General features: G+C 37.2%; 1 protein-coding gene across 3 annotated transcripts; it reads left to right on the top strand.

Annotated features, from left to right (window-relative positions):
- Nucleotides 1-799: 799 nt before the first annotated feature.
- On the top strand, nucleotides 800-25,249 carry LOC132098670 (actin nucleation-promoting factor WASL-like). 3 transcript variants are annotated; one of them, XM_059504774.1, is made up of 11 exons: nucleotides 801-1,219; nucleotides 6,899-7,033; nucleotides 8,596-8,682; nucleotides 9,099-9,195; nucleotides 9,706-9,729; nucleotides 12,762-12,966; nucleotides 13,361-13,403; nucleotides 15,896-16,049; nucleotides 22,538-23,019; nucleotides 23,965-24,073; nucleotides 24,168-25,249. In XM_059504774.1, exons 1-11 carry the CDS (start codon nucleotides 1,112-1,114, stop codon nucleotides 24,224-24,226), a joined length of 1,503 nt encoding a protein of 500 aa, XP_059360757.1. In that variant the 5' UTR covers nucleotides 801-1,111; the 3' UTR covers nucleotides 24,227-25,249. The 3 variants fall into 3 exon arrangements, with proteins under 3 accessions (XP_059360758.1, XP_059360757.1, XP_059360759.1); XM_059504775.1 differs by lacking the exon at nucleotides 9,706-9,729 and having other exon boundaries at nucleotides 800-1,219; XM_059504776.1 differs by lacking the exons at nucleotides 801-1,219; nucleotides 6,899-7,033; nucleotides 8,596-8,682; nucleotides 9,099-9,195; nucleotides 9,706-9,729 and adding an exon at nucleotides 11,586-12,096.
- The last annotated feature ends 686 nt before the right edge of the window (nucleotides 25,250-25,935 follow it).

Below are 25,935 nucleotides of genomic sequence, written 5' to 3' on the forward strand. Positions count from 1 at the left end.
TGTTTAAAATGTTTAATGTGGTCCAAATCAGAAGACACATCCATATTTTGTTGTACTTTAACATATTTAAGAAACACTCTGCTGATTAGACCAAGAAACAGACTGTCAGTGCTAAGAAGGGGCAAAATAAGTTCAAGTGGCTATTTTGTAATTAGGAGCAATTGTTATTTTGATTGTTGTCTTGGATTTTTTGTGCAAAGAGGCTTTGTAAGTCACATTCCTCCTCTAATTAAGCTTGGCTTTATTGTTGTGGACTCTTCATTCTTTTATTTTATTTTTCTTCCTTTTCTTTTGCACTTTTGTTTTTTGTATAGGAAGCCATCATCAAACCTTATTAATGTAGCGCTAAAAATATTTTTAAAATTACTTAAAAGTAAAAAAAGAAAAAAATCTCCCACTTGACTTGACTCGTCATGACTCCGCCCACACTGCGTTCCTTTGTGAAACTGCGTTTGACTGCGTTAATGCCTTGACTGCGCTTTATAATGTCTAATAACCAACTAATATTTGTTTAAAAAGCATTTAAGTGACTCTTTTACGTTATAAGTAGATTAAACACGATCTGAATCCTACTATAGCGAAGGCTTAACTCATTAGCTCATGTTAACGTTGCTTGGTAACCTTCCCAGAGCGTCTAGTCACGTAATTCCTTCAATATTTATAAGCCACGCCCCACACCTCTCGGATTCGCCCAACGACCAGCACTCAGGCCCAAAGCCCGCTCCTCGTCCAATTAGATGAGGCTACTCATGGAACGCCAAGGCACGTCGTTAATATTCATAAGCTACGCTTTCGCCGTAGTGGGATTTGTAAATTCGCCGCGTTTCACTGTCTGTCATGCGCATCGGTGGCAGTGCCATGTTGGATCGAAAGCTCGGTGCACAGGAGTTCAGATGAAACTTTAGAGTCTCAAGACGACGTAGGATAACCAAACGAGGATCGCGTTTTATTTCTGAGACACAAGACCTCTCTCAACCCACCACCGGCCGAAACACAACAGGCCTGGATATGAAAGCCTTCGGGTCCAAGCGGCGGTGATTAGAGATCAATGAACACGTATTTTCTGTTGAACACTTCCTGACCACAAGTTCACACGATCGGATTGTCAAAAATGAGCGGTCCACCTTCACACAGGAGGCCTGGGATCAATATCGGCTCCATTCTTCTCACCCCGCAAGAAAACGAAGTGCTTTTCAACCATCTGGGCAAGAAATGCACGGTAAGTTCTCACGCATTTGCTTGATTTCTTTCCCAGGTAGTGTTTGTTGATGTTACCAACTCGATTCAGTGTAACTAATGATTCCACTGGAATGTAACACTAGGATAATCCATTCACGGAATACAGAGGTACATTGTATCCAATTGTTAAACAGACGCATGTGTCTGACAAGTGTTTCTAGTGCAATGCGTGCTTTTAAAGTTTCGGGTGAACTTGTGTGAGGTTTTCAGACTTTTTGACGAAAAATATGATTACCTCCCAAATAAAATATATGACGGCTATATATTTTTCATAACCACTCATATATATGAGTCAGCGTTTCATGACATCTTTATACAACTCTCGAAACGTTAAGTGCTTTATTTTACCTTAGCAGTTGTTTAATGTAAAGAAAGACCGTCATAATTCAGGGTTGCCAGGTTTTCACAAGAAAACCCGCCTAATTACTACTCCAAATTAGTCCACAACTAGCCCAGTCGCGTTTCAGAGGGGTACCTAGTTAATTTTAGCACTCCAGGAGATAAATATCATGTTATTAGAGTCGCTTCAACCCGCGTACATGAAAAAAAAAATCAACCCGTTACCGGGATAACCGCGGACTTGGCAACACTGACACAGCAGTAGGCGAACTTGATTAGGCGGTGTACGCATATTGGCTCATGCATTTATGTTCCTCTCACAGCTTGATTTTATGGCAGATGAATCCCGTCACCTGACAGCACCTCATAAAATTCTTCCTTTTCCTCTGATTGTTTCAGACTCAACGTCAAATAGTCCTGGTTTTAAATACTAGACATTCACCACCTTTAAATTTCCCAGTCTATGCTATGTGTACAGTGATAATAAGCAGCCTTTCATAACTAAGACTCATTGGAGGAAACTGTTGTCACTATTGGTGTGTCTGTTCAAACTATCAATAATGTGTAACCAAATATTCGAGATTGGGAGGAGCAAGTGGAAAAGACATTGAATGTTTGGCTGATATGGCCTATATTGTGCAAATCTATGCACATATCTCTAGTTTTAAGTAACATTTTCCGTATAAAATTGTTCATTTTGAGACTAACCCTAGGCACAATGACCATCTTGGTCACATTTATTGACAGACAATCTCAAAATGACTATAGAGTTTGTAAATTAATCAGTGGTGATGATTTCTGTGTTTATGGGTCAAAATGAGATGTCCCATTTTGGTGTCCGCTTCAAATAAAATCGATTTTATATACATCGGTAGAGTGTCTACTTTAATGTTTCAAATAACTTTTGTGGAAATAAAATGTAAAAATGTGTGATATAATGTTCCATTGTCGTTCATCTTAAAACATTTATGTAAAAATGTAAACAAAAAATAAATAAATGGGGGGGGAAATTATAAAAAAAATTAAATGTACTTATCGAAATATATAAAAGTAAAAAACATTTTTAAAAACAAACATATGGGTAGCCCATAAAATAAAAATAAACACCATTATAATATTTAAATAAAAAAACAATTAAAGCTGTATTTAATTTTTATTTATTTATTTTTGATGCTCAAATCACTTTTCATTTTGACCCTTGTTAACCATAAGTTGCACCTTTCGATTTTGTAGCGATAGTTGATGATAACCTTGTGATCTCTAGTTTAATATTGCACTACAGACACATTTAATCATCAGTGTCATCAGATTTCTATCGGGCTGTTGTTGAGGTTTTTTTTTTTTTACTGGGTTTTTATTTGGGTAATGTTTAGTCCAGTGTCACGTGCTGCTCTCGCTCACCTGTGCGTTTGTAGTTCAGTCTGTTTCCTCATTCCACTACGTTCCCTGTTGTGTTCCTACACGAATGTCATGTTCTTAAGATCTCTTAGATCTCTTTTCACATGAGGGCACCTGGGTTTCCAAAGTGCCTTGTTCCTCTGTGTAAAACTGGAACTGGCTCTGAGTCGCTGGACTTGTTGCCCAAAATTCATAGATTATCTCACATGACATGAGTCCTTTAAATACTTTACATTCCTGGCGGCGTTGGATGGTGACACATCTTATCAAAAGCTTGTGATATCAAGGCTTAGTCACCTTTTGACATTGATTATGAAAGTCTTTTCACATTCTAACGGACGTGTTGTGGCATGATTGAAGTGGGTGTGTTGTCCACATCTCTGAGGATTCAGTTCACTTGCTGTGAATCACAGAACCATGAGTTTGTGAGCTTTCTTGTTATTTTGGGAGCTTTTGCTTCATGGTGCTCACACACCGACTGCATGCAGCGTTAGTTTTAGAGCAGGACTGCTCGATCAGCCCACCGTGAGGATGTGGTCCGGTGGGCCTCAGTGGTTTTCTGCTGCTGATGGCAGTATGTGGTTCTCCTCCTGCATGTGAATGTGGGGGGGGGGGGGGGGTCAATTCTTCAGCTTTGACCCTCAATATTATCCTTTCAGTGTGAGTTTTTCAATGTCCAGATATATAAGAGTGGGGTGGCTGATGGACGAAATAATAATTTGTACATGTTTGTAGAATTGTAATAGCTTCCCTGTCATGTCTACTTACTGTATAGAGCTAGTTATAAAGTTATAATTAGTTTTTCACTGTTAACTTCATTTTTTTTAACACACATCTGATTGTTAATTTGCCTTGGGCTATTTAGATTATTAGGTTATTGATTGGTTTTTGATGCAAAAGTAACTAACCCCTTGCTAAAGTATAATGACATTAAATTATATTTATTGATTGATTAAATTATTCACTTATTGAATTTATCTATTCTTATTATTTACAAGTTATTGTAGTACTCATCCAAAGTGTCTTTTTATTTTTATTTATTTTTTGCATGAACACAAATTTCTGAATGGGGATCATGTAGTGATTTATTTATTGTATTTATGTATAATTATGTAGCTATATTATTTTATTTTAAAATATGATAGAAAAATTTAATTATTTATTAAAATCATATTACTTATTTTTTCATTTGTTTTATGTATTATTTTTAAGTTTAAGATATGTAATTATTTGAAACTCTCCATGGCTCACCATGACTGTAGTTATTTGATGAAAAATACAGTAAAAACAGAAAAAGAATTACAAATTAAACTTTTTTTTTTTATGTAAAGTGTAATTAATTCCTGCTCAGCTCAGACTTCAGTGTCACATGATCCTTCAGAAATCATTGTAATATCCTGATTTCATCATCTTATTCATTTATTAATTTGATTAACTTTCCTTAATATTTTTGTGGAATCGGATACTTTTTTTAAGATATAGGCTAGATTACATCACCAGATTTCTTCCAGGGGGCATTTCCGCTAGCCGCAGCTAATAATGAGCAATAAACTGTGAGATAACATCACACACACTCGGGATCGGATGGATGCAGCTGACGTTGAGTAATGACTGAAATGAACTGATAAAAGGCGGCAGCTTCATTCAGCCAATGAGAGCGCAGAAGCCCATCTCGCTGTGTGTGTGATCCTACTGTGTCCCTGTAAACCTTCCTCTCGCTTTTATCTTGTTGTTAATGGAAGCTTTGAGTGAGGCTGTAGCAGCTCGCAGGCCTGGCTGCATTGGCTTTGCTGGTCCTCTTTGATTATGTAAATCATCTGGCCCGTCCTGAGGATGGATGCTGATTGTTATTTCCTGAAAGTGGCTGTTTGGCGAGGACCTCTTCATGTGTATTGCAGCTAAAAGTGCTGCTGGGAAGTTTGGGATTACATCACTGTCACAAACTCAGTTTTTAGGAGTAGCTGGCCTGTCCTTTGTGGCTTTTCTCTATAAATATTCACTGGCTCTTTTGAGTGAGTGAGTGAGTGAGTGAGTGACGTGACCATACTCAGAATTCATGCTCTGCATTTAACCCATCCAAAGTGCGCACACACACTGTGAACACACACCGGAGCAGTGGGCAGCCATTTATGCTGCGGTGGCTGGGGAGCAGTTGGGGGTTCGATGCCTTGCTCAAGGGCACCTAAGTCGTGGTATTGAGGGTGGAGAGAGCACTGTACATGCTATTCCTGCCGGCCCGAGACTCGAACTCACAACCCTTCGATTGCCAGTCCGACTCTCTAACCATTAGGCCACGACTTCCCCACAGTTTTGTTCTGATTCCTCTCAGCGGGTTCGTCTCAGGTCAAACCTTGATTTGTAAACTCAGCTGGTTTAATCAGATGCATGCGTTGGTTTCATCTCGGGTGTATCCTTGTTTTTCCTCGAAGTGCGACATATTGTGGGAAAGCAGGATTTTGTCTTTCACTTTTCAGTGTTTGTTCAGTTCTTTATTAAAGCTAAACTGGAAAAACAGGTCATTTTGTGGAAGCTTATTTCCAACATGGAATAAAAAATACAAATTTCATTGCGACCTTTTCTCACAATTATGACTTTATATTTCATAATTCTGAGTTTGTGTCTCTTGCAAGTCTGAGAAGAAAAGCCACAACTGTGAAAGAAAGCCTTTATTTTTATTTTATTTTATTGTATTCCTTTTATTCCATAAACTAAATTGCAACTTACAGTAAACTAGTAATTTTTATTATTTTTCTTCCATACAAAAATGTTTAACTTATCTCACATTTTTTTCTCAAAGAAAGTCTAAATTGTGAAAGTCGTGATTACCTTTATTTTTTATTACTCTTTTATTCCCATAAATTAAAATGGTAATTGCAACTTTTTATCTCACTTTTTTCACAGAATTGTGAGATGTTATCGCAATTCTGAGAAAAGTCTGAAATATGATTATTTTGTTTTTATTCCTTTTCATTCATAAAAGTAATTCTCACAATTCACTTTTTGTCCTCACAACTGAGTTAACATCATACAATTTAGACTTTTTTTTCCACAATGCTGAGATTTTTTTTTTCTTCTGAGATATAAACAATCTAAACTTACAAAAAGTCATAATTACCTTTTTTTATTCCTATTTTTTCTTTTATTACATTAAAAATAAAAAAAGTAATTGTGACTGTTTCTTTTTCAAAATTCTGAGTGCATATCTCATTCTTTTTTCCTCCGAATTATTGCGAGATTTATGTAATGCTATTGATATCACAATCAAGAACTCATTAACATATGACCGCAAACATTTAAATATCAATATCTATTTAATATTCAGAAACTTGGTTCAATCTAGCTATTATGATAGTTTACATATAAAAGGTGACCTAGCGAAACTCTTCTGTAGAATTGAGTTCTTTTAGTATTATACATGCATGCTGGATTTAATGCTCTAATTCTTGGTAATGTAAAAAAATGATCTATGATCATGAGCTGTGCTTTTTGCCGAAGAGGTTGGACTGCAGTGGTAATGTGTTAATTCCTCTAGATTAGTCTGAGAGAGAGTGAGCGTCTTCTTTCACTGGTGTTGTGACTGGTGGCTTCGTGAGGAGACTATCAAAGGCATCGTGTGTCAGGCGTCTTTCACTGTGGTCCTCCTCGCTCACATCCGTCATGAGGTGTTTGCCCTGTGAATGACCACCGCAGTTGATTAAAACTTCAAAATTGAGCACTTGTGGTGATCTTTATAGCACATGCACTTATAAACCAGAAAGTGCAAATGTTTTACATTTGGACTTTTAAAGCTTTTTATCATTCTGAAATGTATACTTGGGCATCTGTTTACACAGAAGTTAATGTGACCTTCATAAGCAGGTGCAGAATGACTTCTCCGTTACAGATTTGTATTAGTTCTGCTGTTTGTTTTCTGTTTCTGCAGAGTTTGTGTTCAGCCGTGGTGCAGGTCTATGGAGCAGACAGAAACTCATCCTGGGTGAAGAAGTGCTGTGGGGTGGCCTGTCTGGTGAAAGACAACTCTCAGAGATCTTACTTTATCAGGGTGTTTGATATGAAAGTAAGTCAACCGACGCTCCATGTGGGTCAGATGTCTTTTAGATACCTCGGTGCTAGGGGTGGACGATATAGAAGAAATATCATATCACAGTTTTCTTTTTTTTTCTAATTTACCAATTATAAAGACAAAGCCTTTCAAGGTAACAAAATAAAAGATATTTAGGCCAAAGAGGGAGAAGATAAAAAAATCTTTGTTCTTATTTTTTAATAAAAGAATGACAAAGATACACACTACAGCTACACATACAAATAAAACAAACAGTGCTTTATTTTCAGGTACAATAGGTGTATTTTTAGCAGAAGCATTCAAGAAATTCATTGAACAAATATGAAATTAAAACACTATATAAACTGATTCCTAAAGCAACTGTATTACATTTCTTTTGTCGAGAGCAGTGAGTGATTTCTCTTTTTTTCTTGTTTTCTTAACGTTAAAGGAATAGTTCACCCAAACATAAAAATTCGGTCAGCTGTCTGTCAATTCTGTCATAGTGTTTTATTTTTATACCACCATTTACTCTCTCAAAAGTGGAGTTTCTTTCTTCTAAATATAAATGCTATTTTGAGGAACGTGGAAAACCGAACGGTTGCTGGTCCACATTGACTTCCATAATGTTTTTTGCTACTATCAAATTCAATGTGGACCAGCAACTGTTTGGTTACCCACATTCTTCAAAATATCTTATTTTGTGTTCCGCACAAGAAAGAAATGAATACATGTTTGGGACAACGTGACAGTGAGTAAATAATGACAGAAATTAAATTTTAGGGTGATCTATCCCTTGACGGTAATGACAGTAGACTGCATGTTTAATAGGCGTACTGTTCCTTTAAGACCTTCACGTATCTAATACAGACACATATACGTTTTTCGCTCAACTGTTTACTTTCACTTTAGACATAACCAAATGAGTCTACATGTTTTAACAGTATGAGCTCAAAAGATAACTTGGTTCAATAATCAGGTGCTGTTTGACAGGCTTTAGCAAACTTAAGAAATGCCTTCTGACCTCAGACCTGTTCTAAACACTTTATATCATTTCTAAGAAATATCAAGCTCAATGAGATAAATATACAAAATCAATCCTGTAGTTGGTGTAAAGCCCACTTTGAAAATCGATGGGATCATATTGTCTACACTCGCTGTTGAATAGGACATTCCAGACTAACCCATTTTATATTTAACTTATTTATTATTTACACTATTTTATATTTCCTTCATGTATTGTTTAAATTGTTCATGAAGTAGATGAAATATTATAAATAATATCTGTATTTATAGATACATTTTTTATTAATTTTATGAATAACTTGTATATAAAATATATATATTTTAAAATATATAAGTTCGTACATGTTTTTATACACGTGTATATAAAAAATATTAAAACATATTATTTATATTTATATGCATATTATTAATAGATTTAATTCATTTTATGAATTTATTTTACTGTATAAATAAAATCTTTATTCATATAAATAAAATAATATAACATTTCACACATGGAAGTCATGTTTCTCTTGGTATTAAGGAAACCGTTTCTTCTTCTGCTTTGACAGGAGGGAAAACAATTGTTTTATCAAGAGATCTACAACAACTTTTCAATAAACTTCTCCAGGCCATACTTTTTCACCTTTGCTGGAGATGTAAGTACTTGGATGCCCTTAGTGTTTTTCAAACAGTCATGCTGTATGCTTGTACTTCCCCTCAGCAGATCGTAAGGTATGTGCCGTCATGGACACAGACCGATAAAGTTTAAGTTAAAATCAATGTTAACATGAAATTGAATCTTATTACGCATGATTCATCCATGCACTTTATCCTCAAAAAAAAAAAGTGTGTCTTTGTAATCCTTCACTAAAATGTAGATTTATTATTGTTTTACTCTAAAATGTGCTGCATTAAAAAGTTAAATGAGTTGCAAATGCTATTTTGTTTAAGTGAATCAGTGCAGGGGTTTTTCCTGTTTTAATAACTCTTCTGAATCATCTGTGTTTTGATTAATTACTTCTAGTCTGTCTGCAGTGTATATAAAGCATCTTTAATGTGCATTTGTCCTCAGACGTGCCAGATCGGCCTCAATTTTGCCAGTGAGGAGGAAGCCAGGCGATTCAAGTCTGCTGCCAATGAACTTCTGATTAAAAGAGGGAGGAAAACCGGTAAATTCAGCCGCATATCAGCCTGTATCTGTCCTCCACTTCATGACAAACTGTGTCTATGTATTGTGCTGGAAAGACATAATTTGGGTTTCTTCTGACATGATTCAGTTGTTCCTTTTATCTACTTCTGTCACTCTTAATTTACTGCTATTTCCCGCCTCCCAGTGTTTTCTTCCTAACTAAGGCTCCTCACACAGTTTCCTCGGTCTGTTTGTGCCACGTCTTGCTGTTTGATGTCTCTAGGTCTGCTTCTGATTAGCTCTGCTCTTTAACCACTTCCTGTCTTTGTGTCGACTGACTCAGCAACTTTTGCTTGGACAAGGAGAGCATTGTACATTTGAGTATTTTCCAGTGCACTTCCAACTAATAATAAACAACTTCTGATCTTTCCTACCAACAATAGATTGATCTTAAACCTCACCTTCTTGCTCTTTCACTAATAAACCTCACATTTTAAAATCACGTGGTGGTGAATTTAGTAGTAATGGTTATCTTAATTTTGTCTTGCAGAAAAAAGACGTGACCCACCTAATGGTAGGTTGTTTACTAATGAATTATATTATTTCTTGATTGACTGAGCTTTAAACATGACTGACAAAGTTTATAATTTAAAATGTATTTATTTCTCCACACGATTTGAAGATATGCACTTATTAATACAGAACAAATTTTGGATAATCAGGTTGCAAAAGAAATGTCCAAGTTGCATCTTGCAAAAAAAACCTTTGCAAAGAAATTTGGAAATTATATTTTCCTGGAGGGGAAAAAAGGTCATTAAAATGTTGTATTGACAGTTTGGCCCAAAATTCTCATTACTATTAAATAACATTATTCAATTCAATTCAATTGCAATAAATACAATTCTGCCATTCTGTATAGCTACACTTTATATTTGCTAATAGTTTTCCTACGATTCACCACATAGTTTAAAATGCATATAAGCAAACATTGAGCAAATGCAATTTCCAAACATGCACACCATCCCCCTTGTGTGCTGTTGCTCAAAACTTGATCTTCACAGTGGTGATGGTCTTTTAACTGTAAGGCCCCCAGGAGCCATCAACATTCCACCCAACTAACGCATGTTAACAGTCCATTTCTCTGCTTTACCATTCACCCCAGAGGCAAAAAATCCAGCAATACTGGAAAATCTGGTCACTTCCATCCATCTTACAGACAAGCAATGCTGAAGCTTTGGAATAACATGTTTCAGCTATTCAGCCGTGTAGAAGCAGATAAACTGGATTTGGATTTCAAATGTCTGCTTCTTTTTAATGAAAGATTATTTTGCATGTGTAAAGGTGCTGTATTCCACCCAAAAGTGCATGATCAAGTAACCTATAGGTGATTCATGGATACATGATCTCCTGACATGTGTCTGATGTCTGTGGATGAGCAACACGACAAATATTAGACCTGTTCTATTTGAGAGGATTTTCTCTGCTGGTTATATAAATTTACTCAGTTGTTGACTGAGGATCAACAGGGGTTATCCTTCTCAAAATTTTGCGCCGCTTATACACCAATTATAGGTTTGTAAACATTCAGGATGTGTGCGCATCATGGTTGCAGAAAACCCGGGAGCGAATAGCCTTTACGGATAGAGAATTAAACGGATACAGTATAAAATTGTAAGGTTTAAAAAGATTGGCGATTATATTGATTAGATGTCATTTTCAAAATGTTCTCTGCATATTACAAGAGCTTTTCACTGAGCGATAAGCACAGTTATTCAATTAATTTGACGCTAGATAGTGGGATAGTCTTACAGATCTGGAATAAACAAATAATCAAAAAAAAGTACATTTGATTTTATAATTAAAAATTCTGACTATTCTCGCAGTTCAGAATGAAAAAAACGGACTATTTCTGAGTTAAGTCGAGTTACAAAGTCTGAATTTGGATATATAAACTTGCATTTGCGAGGAAAAAAAGTCAGAATTGTGAGAAAATAAATAAATGTTATGTAAAAATGTTAATCGTAAGGTTTGTAGGGCTAATACAATACATCATTGAACAGCAAATATAAATTTTATGTAGGCCTATTGTTTAAAGCTAATGGTATTCTTTAAAAGTAGCGTAATCATAGCAGTTTTCATCCAAAATATGTCCATTTAAACGTCAGCATTTAGCTTCAAATGGCGTCTTTGACAACAGTATTCTATAAAAATTATTTGCATTCCAATCTTGACATCAAAAGGCACAAAAATGTATATATTTTTCTCTTATTCCATGGATTTAACCCATTTACCTCCACTTGTTTCCATTGTTTTTCTGCAACCACTATGCACACGCAGCTGCAAGTGACGTAACTGACGTATACTCTAAATTGGTATATATTCCCTAGTACTGACATCCATTTTGGTATGATTAGCGCCCTCTGGCTGCGTGGAGGGAAGTGTAGCATGTCCTCATCACACTGTCCTTTGAAGAACCTGAGAGATTTGCGGCAGCTTATTGCTGGGTTTAATGGTTATGTAAAACCCAGCGGGGGTGTATAATTTGCCGAGATTAAAAAGAGGCGGGTCTTTAAGTCCCTTCAAATGCTGGCAGAGAACAGCAAGAGCAGCCTGAACAGACCCAGTTGTGTCGTGGACATCTGCATGCATTCAGAGATGATGTTCTGCACCACCTTTTTGTCAGCGCCGACTGATGAGATACTAGATGAGGCTTCAGATTTGGGAGGTTGCCTGGCTCCCCTGCAGTGCCTGGTCCTCCCGCAGGACGAGCTGTACTGTCCGTTCTCAGACCCCACGGCTAACCTGCGGCACAGCGAGCGCACCTGTGTGGTGATGGGTAAAATCCTCCTGAATGTGGGTTTAGGGGGTGGAGACATTAGCGGACGCTTTAGCCCGTTGTTTTTATTCTCGCACGCTTACAATGTCGAACGCGAGGACGCAGGTAGGTTGTGACCTGAGATGTCGTGAAGTTTCTCTGAACTCTTTTACATGATTGGAAGTGGTGTTTTATTGGCCGGTTTAGTCTTAAAGCAGTTTCTTGTGTTCAGTGCATTTAAGAAAGGGAGTGTTATAGAAAGTGCTTGTTTATAGAATCCATGTAATAAAAACAATAAATAAAAAAAAAAACATGATGTCAGATTTTTCTCTCATAATTTGCATTGATCTATAACTTAGAATTAGGACTTTTATTTTCACCATTTTGACTTCTCAGAAATACGCAATTCTGACCTTCTTACAATTATGAGTTTACATCTCAAAATTTGCTTTTTTTGCTATATTCCTGGCATTTTTGTTTCTGCCACACTATAAAAAAAAAGGCAATTGTGACTATCTCAGATTACTGATTTTTTTTTTCATGCAAATGCGAGTTTGTATCTCAATCCAGACCTTTCTTCCCAAAATTGCAACAATTATGAGACCAAATCAAAATTGCAAGATATAAACTCTTTGAATAAAAGTCAAAATCATGAGAATGACAGAATTGTAAAATAAGTCAGAATTACCCTAATTAATTTTTTTATTGCCCTTGTTGGTAGCAGGCTTCCACATTTTTACCACATTACTTAATGCAGAATTTAAAAAAGAATTTGATTGTGACCGTTTCAGAACCATCAGGACCTTTAGGACCAACACTTCCGATGGCAACAGTGGACATAAAGAACCCCGAAATCAACAGCCAGCGTTATCAAAATAACACTCAAATGAACAACATCAACCTCCACAGCAACTTCAACTGGAAAGACAAAGGCAAAGGGAAGAACAAGAAGAAGAAAATATCCAAATCTGAAATCGGCACCCCGAGCAATTTCCGGTGAGTACACTTTTAAATTCAAAACGACTTGGTTCTGCGCTTCCCTTTCTAGAATTGTTGGTTTTGGCCAGGTATTGCATACACTTCCTTGTGCACTTAACAGTAAAGCTGCTTTATCAAAGCAGAGTTCCTGTTTTTTTCCTGGCTGTTTGCTCAGTACGTTGTGATGGAAAGTGTAATCTGATGGCCACCTGTTTTTAATCTCATGTAACGTATCCCAGACGTGGATAATCTGGATTTTGTATTCGAGGAATCATAAAGTCGACTTCCTCATATATGAACGTGTTTATTGATGTACCTTAATCTCCGTTTTATCTTTATTTGATTAATGCATTTACAGTTTCTTAGCTGTTTGGTTCATGTTTTTTATTGAAATGTCCTTTTGTTTTTCCAGGCATGTCGGGCATGTCGGCTGGGATCCCAACACAGGCTTTGATGTGAGGAATTTTGACACTGCATGTTTTCATTCAGTGCATCTGTTTACATGTTCATCCTTTTCTGGGTCATGGGTCACGTCAGGAGATGATTCACAATTGCAAGTCATCTCTTACACAATGTAATTGGAGGGGCCGTATCTTTATAATCCAAAACAATCATTCTCCCAAAAATCAAGGATCATATTTCAGGTGTTGCGCTGGAGAGTGTGTATTTGATCTGTGTGGCTCCACTTTTTAATTTGAATTCCCCTGAATGGGAGATTACATAAAGGGGATTTCTGCAGAAGCAATTTTTCATTATCAGAGGAAAGAATTATTAAGCCCTATGCGGTACATTCATCTGCTTCTGTGGTTTAAGAATATTCTGAAATATCATGGCCCCAAAAAAAGTCTTAAGATATCTTAAATGTTATGTTAAAAAGATGTGTGAATCTCATTGCATTACATAATAAATGAGAAAACGGAGTGGCTTTTTTCAAACAATACATTTCACAAAAAGAAACTGGTTAGGTTTTCCGTTATTTAAAAAATAGATATACAGTCGTGGCCAAAGGTTTTGAGAATTACATAAATATTGGAAATTGGAAAAGTTGCTGCTTAAGTTTTTATAATAGCAATTTGCATATACTCCAGAATGTTATGAAGAGTGATCAGATGAATTGCATAGTCCTTCTTTGCCATGAAAATTAACTTGATCCCAAAAAAACCTTTCCACTGCATTTCATTGCTTTCATTAAAGGACCTGCTGAGATCATTTCAGTAATCGTCTTGTTAACTCAGGTGTGAATTTTGACGAGCACAAGGCTGGAGATCATTATGTCAGGCTGATTGGGTTAGAATGGCAGACTTGACATGTTAAAAGGAGGGTGATGCTTGAAATCATTGTTCTTCCATTGTTAACCATGGTGACCTGCAAAGAAACGCGTGCAGCCATCATTGCGTTGCATAAAAATGGCTTCACAGGCAAGGATATTGTGGCTACTAGGATTGCACCTAAATCAACAATTTATAGGATCATCAAGAACTTCAAGGAAAGAGGTTCAATTCTTGTAAAGAAGGCTTCAGGGCATCCAAGAAAGTCCAGCAAATGCCAGGATCGTCTCCTAAAGAGGATTCAGCTGCGGGATCGGAGTGCAGAGCTTGCTCAGGAATGGCAGCAGGCAGGTGTGAGCGCATCTGCACGCACAGTGAGGCAAAAGAGTTTTGGAAGATGGTCTGGTGTCAAGAAGGGCAGCAAAGAAGCCACTTCTCTCCAAAAAAAACATCAGGGACAGATTGATCTTCTGCAGAAAGTATAGTGAATGGACTGCTGAGGACTGGGGCAAAGTCATATTCTCCGATGAAGCCCCTTTCTGATTGTTTGGGGCATCTGGAAAAAGGCTTGTCCAGAGAAGAAAAGGTGAGCGCTACCATCAGTCCTGTGTAATGCCAACAGTAAAGCATCCTGACACCATTCATGTGTGGGGTTGCTTCTCATCCAAGGGAGTGGGCTCACTCACAATTCTGCCCAAAAACACAGCCATGAATAAAGAATGGTACCAAAACACCCTCCAACAGCAACTTCTTCCAACAACAGTTTGGTGAAGAACAATGCATTTTCCAGCACGATGGAGCACCGTGCCATAAGGCAAAAGTGATAACTAAGTGGCTCGGGGACCAGAATGTTGAAATTTTGGGTCCATGGCCTGGAAACTCCCCAGATCTTAATCCCATTGAGAACTTGTGGTCAATCCTCAAGAGGCGGGTGGACAAACAAAAACCCACTAATTCTGACAAACTCCGAGAAGTGATTATGAAAGAAAGGGTTGCTATCAGTCAGGATTTGGCCCAGAAGTTGATTGAGAGCATGCCCAGTCGAATTGCAGAGGTCCTGAAAAAGAAGGACCAACACTGCAAATACTGACTCTTTGCAAAAAATGTCATATAATTACAAGACAAGACAATTACATTTCAGTACATCACAGAAACAACTGAAACAAAGATCTAAAAGCAGTTTAGCAGCAAACTTTTTGAAAACTAATATATATATGTAATTCTCAAAACCTTTGGCCACGACTGTACTGTTCAAAATGAAGACAAAAAAGTATTAGGTTATTTTTCTGGTTACTGGAATACACTATTGTTCAAAAGTTTGTGGTCAGTAGAAGTTTAAACGCTCACCAAGGCTGCATTTAATGCACTTAATTTTCTCATTTTGTGATAAAACAGCATTTATTCCAAGTTGGAATATTTTGTAACATTTTAAATGCCTTCACTGTCACTTTTGATCAATTTAATGCATCCTAGCTGAATGCATAAAAATAATAATAATCTTACTGACCCCATACTTCTGTATCTCCAGCATTAAAATTGTGATCTAAAAAAGCGTGACTTTAAAAAAGAGAAATACTGTGACATAAGAAGCAGAAGTTAACTCTAATTTTAATTTGATTTGCATTCCGTTTTTTTCTCTTTTTTTTCTCGTTTCTTAACATTTGTTTGTCTTTTCTCAGTTGAATAATCTGGACCCAGAGCTAAAGATCCTGTTTGACATGTGTGGCATTTCTGAGGCCCAGCTCAAAGACAAAGAGACGTCTAAAGACATCTACGAATTCATTGAGCAGAGAGGAGGAGTAGAGGCGGTCAAAAATGAACTTCGACGACAAGGTGAGTCCAAGAGTTTGCATACAATTATCAGGTCTTATGTCAATGTCAATGTCAATGTCACCTTTATTTATATAGCGCTTTAAACAAAATACATTGCGTCAAAGCAACTGAACAACATTCATTAGGAAAACAGTGTCAATAATGCAAAGATGATAGTTAAAGGCAGTTCATCATTGGATTCAGTTATGTCATCTCTGTTCAGTTAAATAGTGTCTGTCCATTTATTTGCAATCAAGTCAACGATATCGCTGTAGATGAAGTGTCCCCAACTAAGCAAGCCAGAGGCGACAGCGGCAAGGAACCGAAACTCCATCGGTGACAGTATGGAGAAAAAAACCTTGGGAGAAACCAGGCTCAGTTGGGGGGCCAGTTCTCCTCTGACCAGACGAAACCAGTAGTTCAATTCCAGGCTGCAGCAAAGTCAGATTGTGCAGAAGAATCATCTGTTTCCTGTGGTCTTGTCCTGGTGCTCCTCTGAGACAAGGTCTTTACAGGGGATCTGTATCTGGGGCTCTAGTTGTCCTGGTCTCCGCTGTCTTTCAGGGATGTAGAGGTCCTTTCTAGGTGCTGATCCAGCATCTGGTCTGGATACGTACTGGATCCGGGTGACTGCAGTGACCCTCTGATCTGGACACAGACTGGATCTGGTGGCCACGGTGACCTCGGAACAAGAGAGAAACAGACAAATATTAGCGTAGATGCCATTCTTCTAATGATGTAGCAAGTACATAGGTTGTTATGGGAAGTGTTTCCGGTTCCGGTTTACCTAATTAATGCAGCCTAAAAATCCTTTAACGGATTTGGATAATAAAAGCATATTAGTATGTTATGTGTATGCCAGGTTAAAGAGATGGGTCTTTAATCTAGATTTAAACTGCAAGAGTGTGTCTGCCTCCCGAACAATGTTAGGTAGGTTATTCCAGAGTTTGGGCGCCAAATAGGAAAAGGATCTGCCGCCTGCAGTTGATTTTGATATTCTAGGTATTATCAAATTGCCTGAGTTTTGAGAACGTAGCGGACGTAGAGGATTATAATGTAAAAGGAGCTCATTCAAATACTGAGGTGCTAAACCATTCAGGGCTTTATAAGTAATAAGCAATATTTTAAAATCTATGCGATGCTTGATAGGGAGCCAGTGCAGTGTTGACAGGACCGGGCTAATATGGTCATACTTCCTGGTTCTAGTAAGAACTCTTGCTGCTGCATTTTGGACTAGCTGTAGTTTGTTTACTAAGCGTGCAGAACAACCACCCAATAAAGCATTACAATAATCTAACCTTGAGGTCATAAATGCATGGATTAACATTTCTGCATTTGACATTGAGAGCATAGGCCGTAATTTAGATATATTTTTGAGATGGAAAAATGCAGTTTTACAAATGCTAGAAACGTGGCTTTCTAAGGAAAGATTGCGATCAAGTAGCACACCTAGGTTCCTAACTGATGACGAAGAATTGACAGAGCAACCATCAAGTCTTAGACAATGTTCTAGGTTATTACGAGCAGAGTTTTTAGGTCCTATAATTAACACCTCTGTTTTTTCAGAATTTAGCAGTAAGAAATTACTCGTCATCCAGTTTTTTTATATCGACTATGCAATCCATTAGTTTTTCAAATTGGTGTGTTTCACCGGGCTGCGAAGAAATATAGAGCTGAGTATCATCAGCATAACAGTGAAAGCTAACACCATGTTTCCTGATGATATCTCCCAAGGGTAACATATAAAGCGTGAAGAGTAGCGGCCCTAGTACTGAGCCTTGAGGTACTCCATACTGCACTTGTGATCGATAGGATACATCTTCATTCACTGCTACGAACTGATGGCGGTCATATAAGTACGATTTAAACCATGCTAATGCACTTCCACTGATGCCAACAAAGTATTCAAGTCTATGCAAAAGAATGTTGTGGTCAATTGTGTCAAACGCAGCACTAAGATCCAATAAAACTAATAGAGAGATACACCCACGATCAGATGATAAGAGCAGATCATTTGTAACTCTAAGAAGAGCAGTCTCAGTACTATGATACGGTCTAAATCCTGACTGGAAATCCTCACATATACCATTTTTCTCTAAGAAGGAATATAATTGTGTGGATACCACCTTTTCTAGTATCTTGGACAGAAAAGGGAGATTCGAGATTGGTCTATAATTAACTAGTTCTTTGGGGTCAAGTTGTGGTTTTTTGATGAGAGGCTTAATAACAGCCAGTTTGAAGGTTTTGGGGACATGTCCTAATGACAATGAGGAATTAATAATAGTCAGAAGAGGATCTATGACTTCTGGAAGCACCTCTTTCAGGAGCTTAGATGGTATAGGGTCTAACATACATGTTGTTGGTTTAGATGATTTAACAAGTTTATACAATTCTTCCTCTCCTATGGTAGAGAATGAGTGGAACTGTTCCTCAGGGGGTCTATAGTGCACTGTCTGATGTGATACTGTAGCTGACGGCTGAATGGTTGCAATTTTATCTCTAATAGTATCGATTTTAGAAGTAAAGTAGTTCATAAACTCATTACTGCTGTGGTGTTGGGAAATGTCAACACTTGTTGAGGCTTTATTTTTCGTTAATTTAGCCACTGTATTGAATAAATACCTGGGGTTATGTTTGTTTTCTTCTAAAAGAGAAGAAAAGTAATCGGATCTAGCAGTTTTTAATGCTTTTCTGTAGGATATGTTACTTTCCCGCCAAGCAATACGAAATACCTCTAGTTTTGTTTTCCTCCAGCTGCGCTCCATTTTTCGGGCTGCTCTCTTTAGGGTGCGAGTATGCTCATTATACCATGGTGTCAAACTGTTTTCCTTAACCTTCCTTAAGCGTAAAGGAGCAACTTTATTTAAAGTGCTAGAAAAGAGAGAGTCCATAGTTTCTGTTACATCATCAAGTTGTTCTGAGGTTTTGGATATGCTAAGGAATTTGGATACATCAGGAAGATAACTTAAAAAGCAGTCTTTTGTGTTAGAAATGATGGTTCTTCCATACTTGTAACAAGAAGTAGAATTTACAATTTTGGCTATATGAATTTTGCAAAGAACTAAATAATGATCTGAGATATCATCACTTGGCTGAATAATTTCAACACCATCAACATCAATTCCATGTGACAGTATTAAATCTAGAGTATGATTTCGACAATGAGTAGGTCCTGAAACGTGTTGTCTAACACCAATAGAGTTCAGAATGTCTATAAATGCTGATCCCAATGCATCGTTTTCATTATCAACATGGATATTAAAATCACCAACTATTAAAACTTTATCTGCAGCCAGAACTAACTCGGATATAAAATCACCAAACTCTTTAATAAAGTCTGTATGGTGCCCTGGTGGCCTGTATACAGTAGCCAGTACAAACATAACAGGGGATTTATCATTAACATTTGTTTCTTTGGATAGTGTTATATGAAGTACCATTACTTCAAACGAGTTATACTTGTAGCCTGCCCTCTGAGAAATCCTGAAAACGTTGTTATAAATTGAAGCAACACCTCCACCTTTGCCTTTTAGACGTGGCTCATGTTTATAACAGTAATCTTGGGGGGTGGACTCATTTAAAATAATGTAATCATCAGGTTTTAGCCAGGTTTCTGTCAAACAGAGTACATCTATATTATGATCAGTGATCATATTATTTACAAAAAGTGTTTTCGTAGAAAGGGATCTGATATTCAATAAGCCAAGCTTTATCATTTGTTTATCCATATTGCTTCTGTTTTTTATTTGTTGAACCTCAATTAAATTGTTAATCTTAACCTGGTTTGGACGTTTTTTGTTTTTTCTAGTTCGGGGAACAGACACAGTCTCTATAGTGTGATATCTAGGTGAAAAAGTCTCTATGTGCTGAGAATTAACTGACCTCTGTGACGGGAGGCAGCTAGCAGACGGTCGGTTTAGCCAGTCTGTCTGCTTCCTGACCTGGGCCCCAGTTAGTCAAGTATAAACACTAAGACTATTTGCCATATTTCTAGAGAGAAGAGTGGCGCCACCCCAGGAGGGATGAAGACCATCTCTTTTAAACAGGTCAGGTCTGCCCCAAAAGCTCGTCCAATTGTCTATGAAACCTATGTTATTCTGTGGGCACCACTTAGACATCCAGCCATTGAGTGATGACAATCTGCTATGCATCTCATCACCACGGTAAGCAGGGAGGGGACCAGAGCATATTACAGTGTCTGACATCGTGCTTGCAAGTTCACACACCTCTTTAATGTTATTTTTAGTGATCTCCGACTGGCGAAGTCAAACATCATTAGCGCCGGCATGAATAACAATCTTACTGTATTTACGTTTAGCATTAGCCAGCACTTTTAAATTTGCCAAGATGTCAGGCGCTCTGGCTCCCGGTAAACATTTGACTATGGTGGCTGGTGTCTCTATATTCACGTTCCGTACAATAGAATCACCAATAACTAGAGCACTTTCATCAGGTTTCTCAGTGGGTGCATCACTGAGTGGGGAGAACCTGTTTAATGTTTTGATCGGAACAGAAGAGCGGTGTTTTGACCCACGACTACGCTGCCTCACTGTCACCCAGTTGCCCTGCTGCTGGGGCTCTGTTTCCGGAACCGAACAATGTACAGGAATCCCTGAGCTAGACGCATCCAAAGCCGTATCTAGAGCCCTAACATTTTTACTATCCTCAATTAAAGTTTGGATGCGTGTCTCTAATTCTGAAATCTTCTCTGTCAGCCTAACTATTTCCCTGCATTTATCACATGTGAATCCCTCATCAGCGACAGAGATAGATAAACTGTACATGTGGCAAGAGGTGCAAGAAACAATGATAGGAGAAGCCATTACTCACCGTGCTTGATGAAAATTCTTACTGCGGTTGTTTGATGAACTTGTGAAAAACTGGAGCGAGGGAGAGGAGAAAAGAAAACAGCGATAGGTTCGAATGAAGACGCTAATGACAAGCTAACGAATGCTAACGCTTTGCAGGTGTACTGCACTCACGGAAATAAAATAAAAGTGAACGATCAAAGTTAATCTGATAAGATTGATCGATAATATCGATAATATTATTAGAACGTATCTAAGCAAACCTTCTCTTATGTTTTACTATAATAAAGTAATGTTTGAATAATTTGTCCTTCAGGACCCCCACGGTGTTGTGGTAGGCCACTTTCCCCATTTTGCATGAGTTTGCAATGAAAAAAAGAACTAACAGTTAGTTTTTTTTACCAAAAAAAAGGGGCACAACAGTGGCCCAATCAGAAGGATGCATCATTACTAAAAGTCTGCTGTGTGCTGAAGCTGTGTGTGTATCTTTAGAGATCGTATTTGTAGCCTCGAGTCAGAACCAGAGTTGAAGTCAAGACCTTAAAACACTCCAAATTCCCAGATCCAGACTGATCCCTGTTCAGGAAACAGGATGAATAAAAAAAAAAAATATATATATATATATAAATAAAATTAAGCGACTTTAATGCAGTCTTGAAGTCTTAACCACAAGATCAAAACTCCAGCTCTGGTCAGATGTTAGAAGAACATTTCTTCTGTTTTACTCACTGCTCACAGCTCAGATTTCCCCAGTCCAACTTATTCTTCAGAGGCAGCATTTGTGTTGGCCCTGGTTTGCTGGAATAATTTCAGCTGTGAGCAGCAGCCAGAATGAACACCGTGCATGAGCTGCTACAGCTGCTGACGAATTCAAGAACCCTGGAGTGAAACTTCTGTTTCTAAGTTGACTTTGGCTGCATTAGCGAGTGTTATTGGATGTTAATAATTTTACCACATTGTTTAGGTGGGCAATATGGACAAAATATAAATGTAACACAAGTGTATATGAGTAACTGTAATACGAGTAAACAAACAAACATTTTGAGGGTAAGCTTTTTTTTAAGGTTATGAAATTAATATATTTGAGCAAGGACACATTATTTTCTATTTCCATTTTTTTTTCTATCCAGCAAGCAATCTTGAATACATAACTCTCTGTTTTCCACACTGATAATAATAATGTTTCTTGAGAAGCTAATCATTATATTAGAATAATTTAAAGAAGCATGTGACTGAATAAATCACAGGAATATATTACATTTTTAAAAATGTAAATATATCAAGAATACAGTTATTTAAATCGCTAGTTTTAATAATTTTCATTTAAATGTTATTGCATATAAATATTGCATATTTAATTTAGCTTTAAATAAAATAAAACAGATAGAATGTTTCTATCTGTTTAATAGACATGTATTAATGCCTGTTTTTGTAAGGTGATTTATCTTCTAATCTAATTTATTTTCTCTTATTATTTGGAGCTTGAAGGACCCAAACCAGAAGATAAAAGTATTCATTAATTATAAATTATCCTCATATTCTTTGACTTTTTAATTTAAAAACCTTCAAAATCGTCATTCTTAATAAGCGTGCATGTCTTCATAGCAACTTTGTCCTAATCTTGGTGTTTTGAGATGCTTTGCATGAACCCATTTTTTAGGTGTGTTTACCGTAACGCAGCATTCTGTTATGTCTCTACAGCACCTCCACCTCCACCCTCCAGAGGAGGACCTCCACCTCCCTCCAGAGGCCGAGGAGCACCGCCTCCACCTCCACCATCAAGAGTGCCCACCTCTGCTCCTCCTCCACCACCTCCCTCCCGACCAGGATTTGGAGCACCACCACCTCCTCCCCCCAGCAGAGGGCCTGGGACTGCTCCCCCACCACCTCCTCCTCCCCAGCCTGCCTCCTTGTCTCCACCAGCCCCTCCTCCTCCTCCTCCATCGTCAGTGGGCGGGGCACCACCACCGCCCCCACCTCCTCCTCCGGGACCCCCTCCTCCTGCGCCTCTGCTATCAGACGGAGATTCTGGGGAGGTGCAGGGGGGTAAATCCGCACTCCTGAGCCAAATTCGAGATGGAGCGCAGCTGAAGAAAGTGGACCAAAACAACAAGCCGCCTGTGTCCGATGGAGGCCGTAACTCACTCTTAGACCAAATACGACAGGGCATTCAGCTTAAAAATGTGAGTGGAGTGCCTTTTTTTTTTTTTTTAGCCAGTGAGAAATTCGGGAGGGGAATATTTGAGTTCTTAACACACTTTTGTTTTTTCTTATAATTATGTATTTTTACACTATTGTTTAAAAGTTTGCGGTTAGTCCTTTTTTTAATAATTTTTTTTTAAACAAATGAATACTTTTATTCAGCAAGGATGCATTAAATTGTTCAAAAACGACAGTAAAGACATTTGGAATGCTACAAAAGATTCTGATCTTGAATACATGCCATTTTATCAAAAAATATAAGGAGGAAATAAGATTTCTTAATAAGAAATCATAAGAAATGTTTCTGAAGCATCATGTGACACTGAAGACTGGAGTAATTCAGTAAATTCAGCTTTGATCACAGCAATAAATTAAATTTTTAAACATTCACATAGAAAACAGTTGTTTTAAATTACAATAATATTTCACAATATTACTGTTTTTACTGTATATTTAATCAAACAATTGAAGCCCTGGTGAGCAAAAAACACTTTTTTTTTTAAATAAAAAATTCTAATGACACCAAACTTTTGAACACTAGTGTATTCTAGTGACCAGAAATATTATGTAAATTATCTAAAACATTATATAATATAGTGAAATCGTTTTCAGATATTTAGGTCAGCTCTCTCAAACATAGAAGCTGCTGGCAAAATAAAATTACCAAAAATAAATGAAAATTATTAGTGCATGTTCTTTGTAGAATTCCCTTCATTTAGATTTTCTATTGCTTATGCAATTTAATTTATTTTTGTGCAGCAATATTAACATCTCTAAGTGCAACATCTCTCACAGCTTCAGTGTCATACCGAAAATAACTCGTGATTGACATTAGTGTTTTTTTGTTTTTTTTTGCCCCATGCTATCACGAGAACTGTTTGGCATGCAGATGAATAAAACCATTCTGGTTATGTGATTATTTACAGGTACAGGAAACTACAGACTCCGCTACGCCCACTTCTGCCCCCTCATCTGGGATTGTGGGGGCGCTGATGGAGGTCATGCAGAAGAGGAGCAAAGCGATCCACTCTTCAGGTATGTGCAGACCTGAGCTCAGACTCACTTAGGATTGTGTTCGATGTCTTATTTAAAAAGCAGAAAACTAAACATTCAATCTGTGGTTTTGCAGATGATGATGATGATGATGATGATGAAGATTTTGAGGATGAAGATGAGTGGGATGAATGATGTGCAGGGCTGACCAGATGAACTAAAACACTACATTGCTCTTGACATTCTAAATCTTATCAAAATGTAATGTAAATGGACGACTGATTTTCTGTACATTTTTGTTGCCTTTATGCTTTTGTTTTGTATTAATCTGTGCAATACCTCATTTAATCTGTAAAGGTTGGTCATGCATCTCCTGTAAAGGTTTTATTTTCCTCTCTTGGATTCACGTGCAATTTTACATCAAGTTTTCTTGATTTGTAGAGTTGAATGTTTTGGGGTCTTTTGTTTTGTTTTCTTTGTTATTCTTTGAATGAAAGTCGACTCTAAGGAACAAGTTGAGCAAGTCTTTAATATTGATATCATGACTCAAAGCAAGAACACTATTTTCATTCTTTTCTCTTTCCTTTTCTTATTCAGTTTAATGCTGTTATTTTCTTAGAAACCATATTTAGCCCCATTGCTAATTTGTTTCGAGTTTCTGTATTTGCACGAATCAAAAAGAAAAAAGTGGGGAAACGGCGCAATACAGCGGATATGTTTACACATTGTGTGCTATAGCTACTACGTCAAGACTCTCCTTAAAATTAGATGTGAGAAACACTACAGTTATTAGAAATCTTTCTGTTGCATATGCTAGGTTGCATTTTACTGTCGTTACAAAAAATTTTGCGGGCACTTGTTTTTGTTTTTTTTCTGTTGGTCAGAAACGGTTCAAGTTGGAATTTGATGCTCATGTGTGCCATTGGGGAAAAAAAAAATGCTGAAGTGGACAGTTCGTACATTCTCAATGTTTTACTAATAACGCACGTGATGGTGTACTAACTCAAGAGTGGCTCTGGTTTGTCTGACAGTCTGCAATGGGTCGGATCATATAGTTTCACTGTTTTTAGCAGTGTTATTACAGCAATTCAAATATCTTTTTCAGTTTTCATCCTCCGTTTAACCAGGGTCGCTTTGCATTGAGACTTGAAACCTTTGAAATGAGGTTGAAAAAGAATTATTAAAATTGTACACAAATAAATGTTAATATTTGCAGAACCCTTGTGTATTTGATGGTTTTATTTGATTTAATTTGAAAAACTATACAGTAAATGTGCTCTAAAACCTTAGAATACAGTTTTCCAAGTAGGTGATTCATAAAATGAGTGATTAGAGCAAAGTCAGGGTTTCTGCGGGTCTTGACAAGCCTTAATTAGCCCATCCACAAATGAAGGCCTTCAAATGTCTTAAACTGTTTTACATTTAACAAGGTCATTTCTAGCCCCATTTTAATGAGTTCAAAATATACAAACATACAGCATATTAAGATACTGATGTTCATACAACTAATACTCTCCCGTTCCAGCAAATTCATTTAGATCTTGCTTTTAGAAGGTTAATCGTCTGACTTTGCAACTGTTTTTGTAAGTAGTATTACACAAACCTTATGGCAGAATTAATGATAATTTCAATCGATTATTGAATTAATGGCATTTAATCATTTTTAACAGAGTCAAACATTTGCATTTATACAGACATGAAATGGAGTTAAAAATCAATAAGATGAAGTCAATTTTTTTTTCCATTTAAAAACAAGGTACAATCACAACAACAGCAGAAACTACCACTATTACTAATTGTAATAACAACAACAGAAAAACAATACAGTGCAAATTTTCAGGTCATTCCCAATACAGAAAACACTGTTGTTTTAAGTTAAACATTCACACATTTAAAGAATTTGT

Source organism: Carassius carassius, chromosome 22, assembly GCF_963082965.1.
Source record: "Carassius carassius chromosome 22, fCarCar2.1, whole genome shotgun sequence".
In the NCBI taxonomy this organism is placed as follows: domain Eukaryota; kingdom Metazoa; phylum Chordata; class Actinopteri; order Cypriniformes; family Cyprinidae; genus Carassius; species Carassius carassius.

What these genes read in the sequence shown, in the direction of transcription:
- LOC132098670 (XM_059504774.1), top strand. Translation starts at nt 1,112, where the DNA reads ATGAGCGGTCCACCTTCACACAGGAGGCCTGGGATCAATATCGGCTCC. An exon ending in TCAGGGTGTTTGATATGAAA is followed by an intron (nt 7,034 to 8,595) that starts GTAAGTCAACCG and finishes CTGCTTTGACAG; the next exon opens with GAGGGAAAACAATTGTTTTA. An exon ending in TTTTCACCTTTGCTGGAGAT is followed by an intron (nt 8,683 to 9,098) that starts GTAAGTACTTGG and finishes ATTTGTCCTCAG; the next exon opens with ACGTGCCAGATCGGCCTCAA.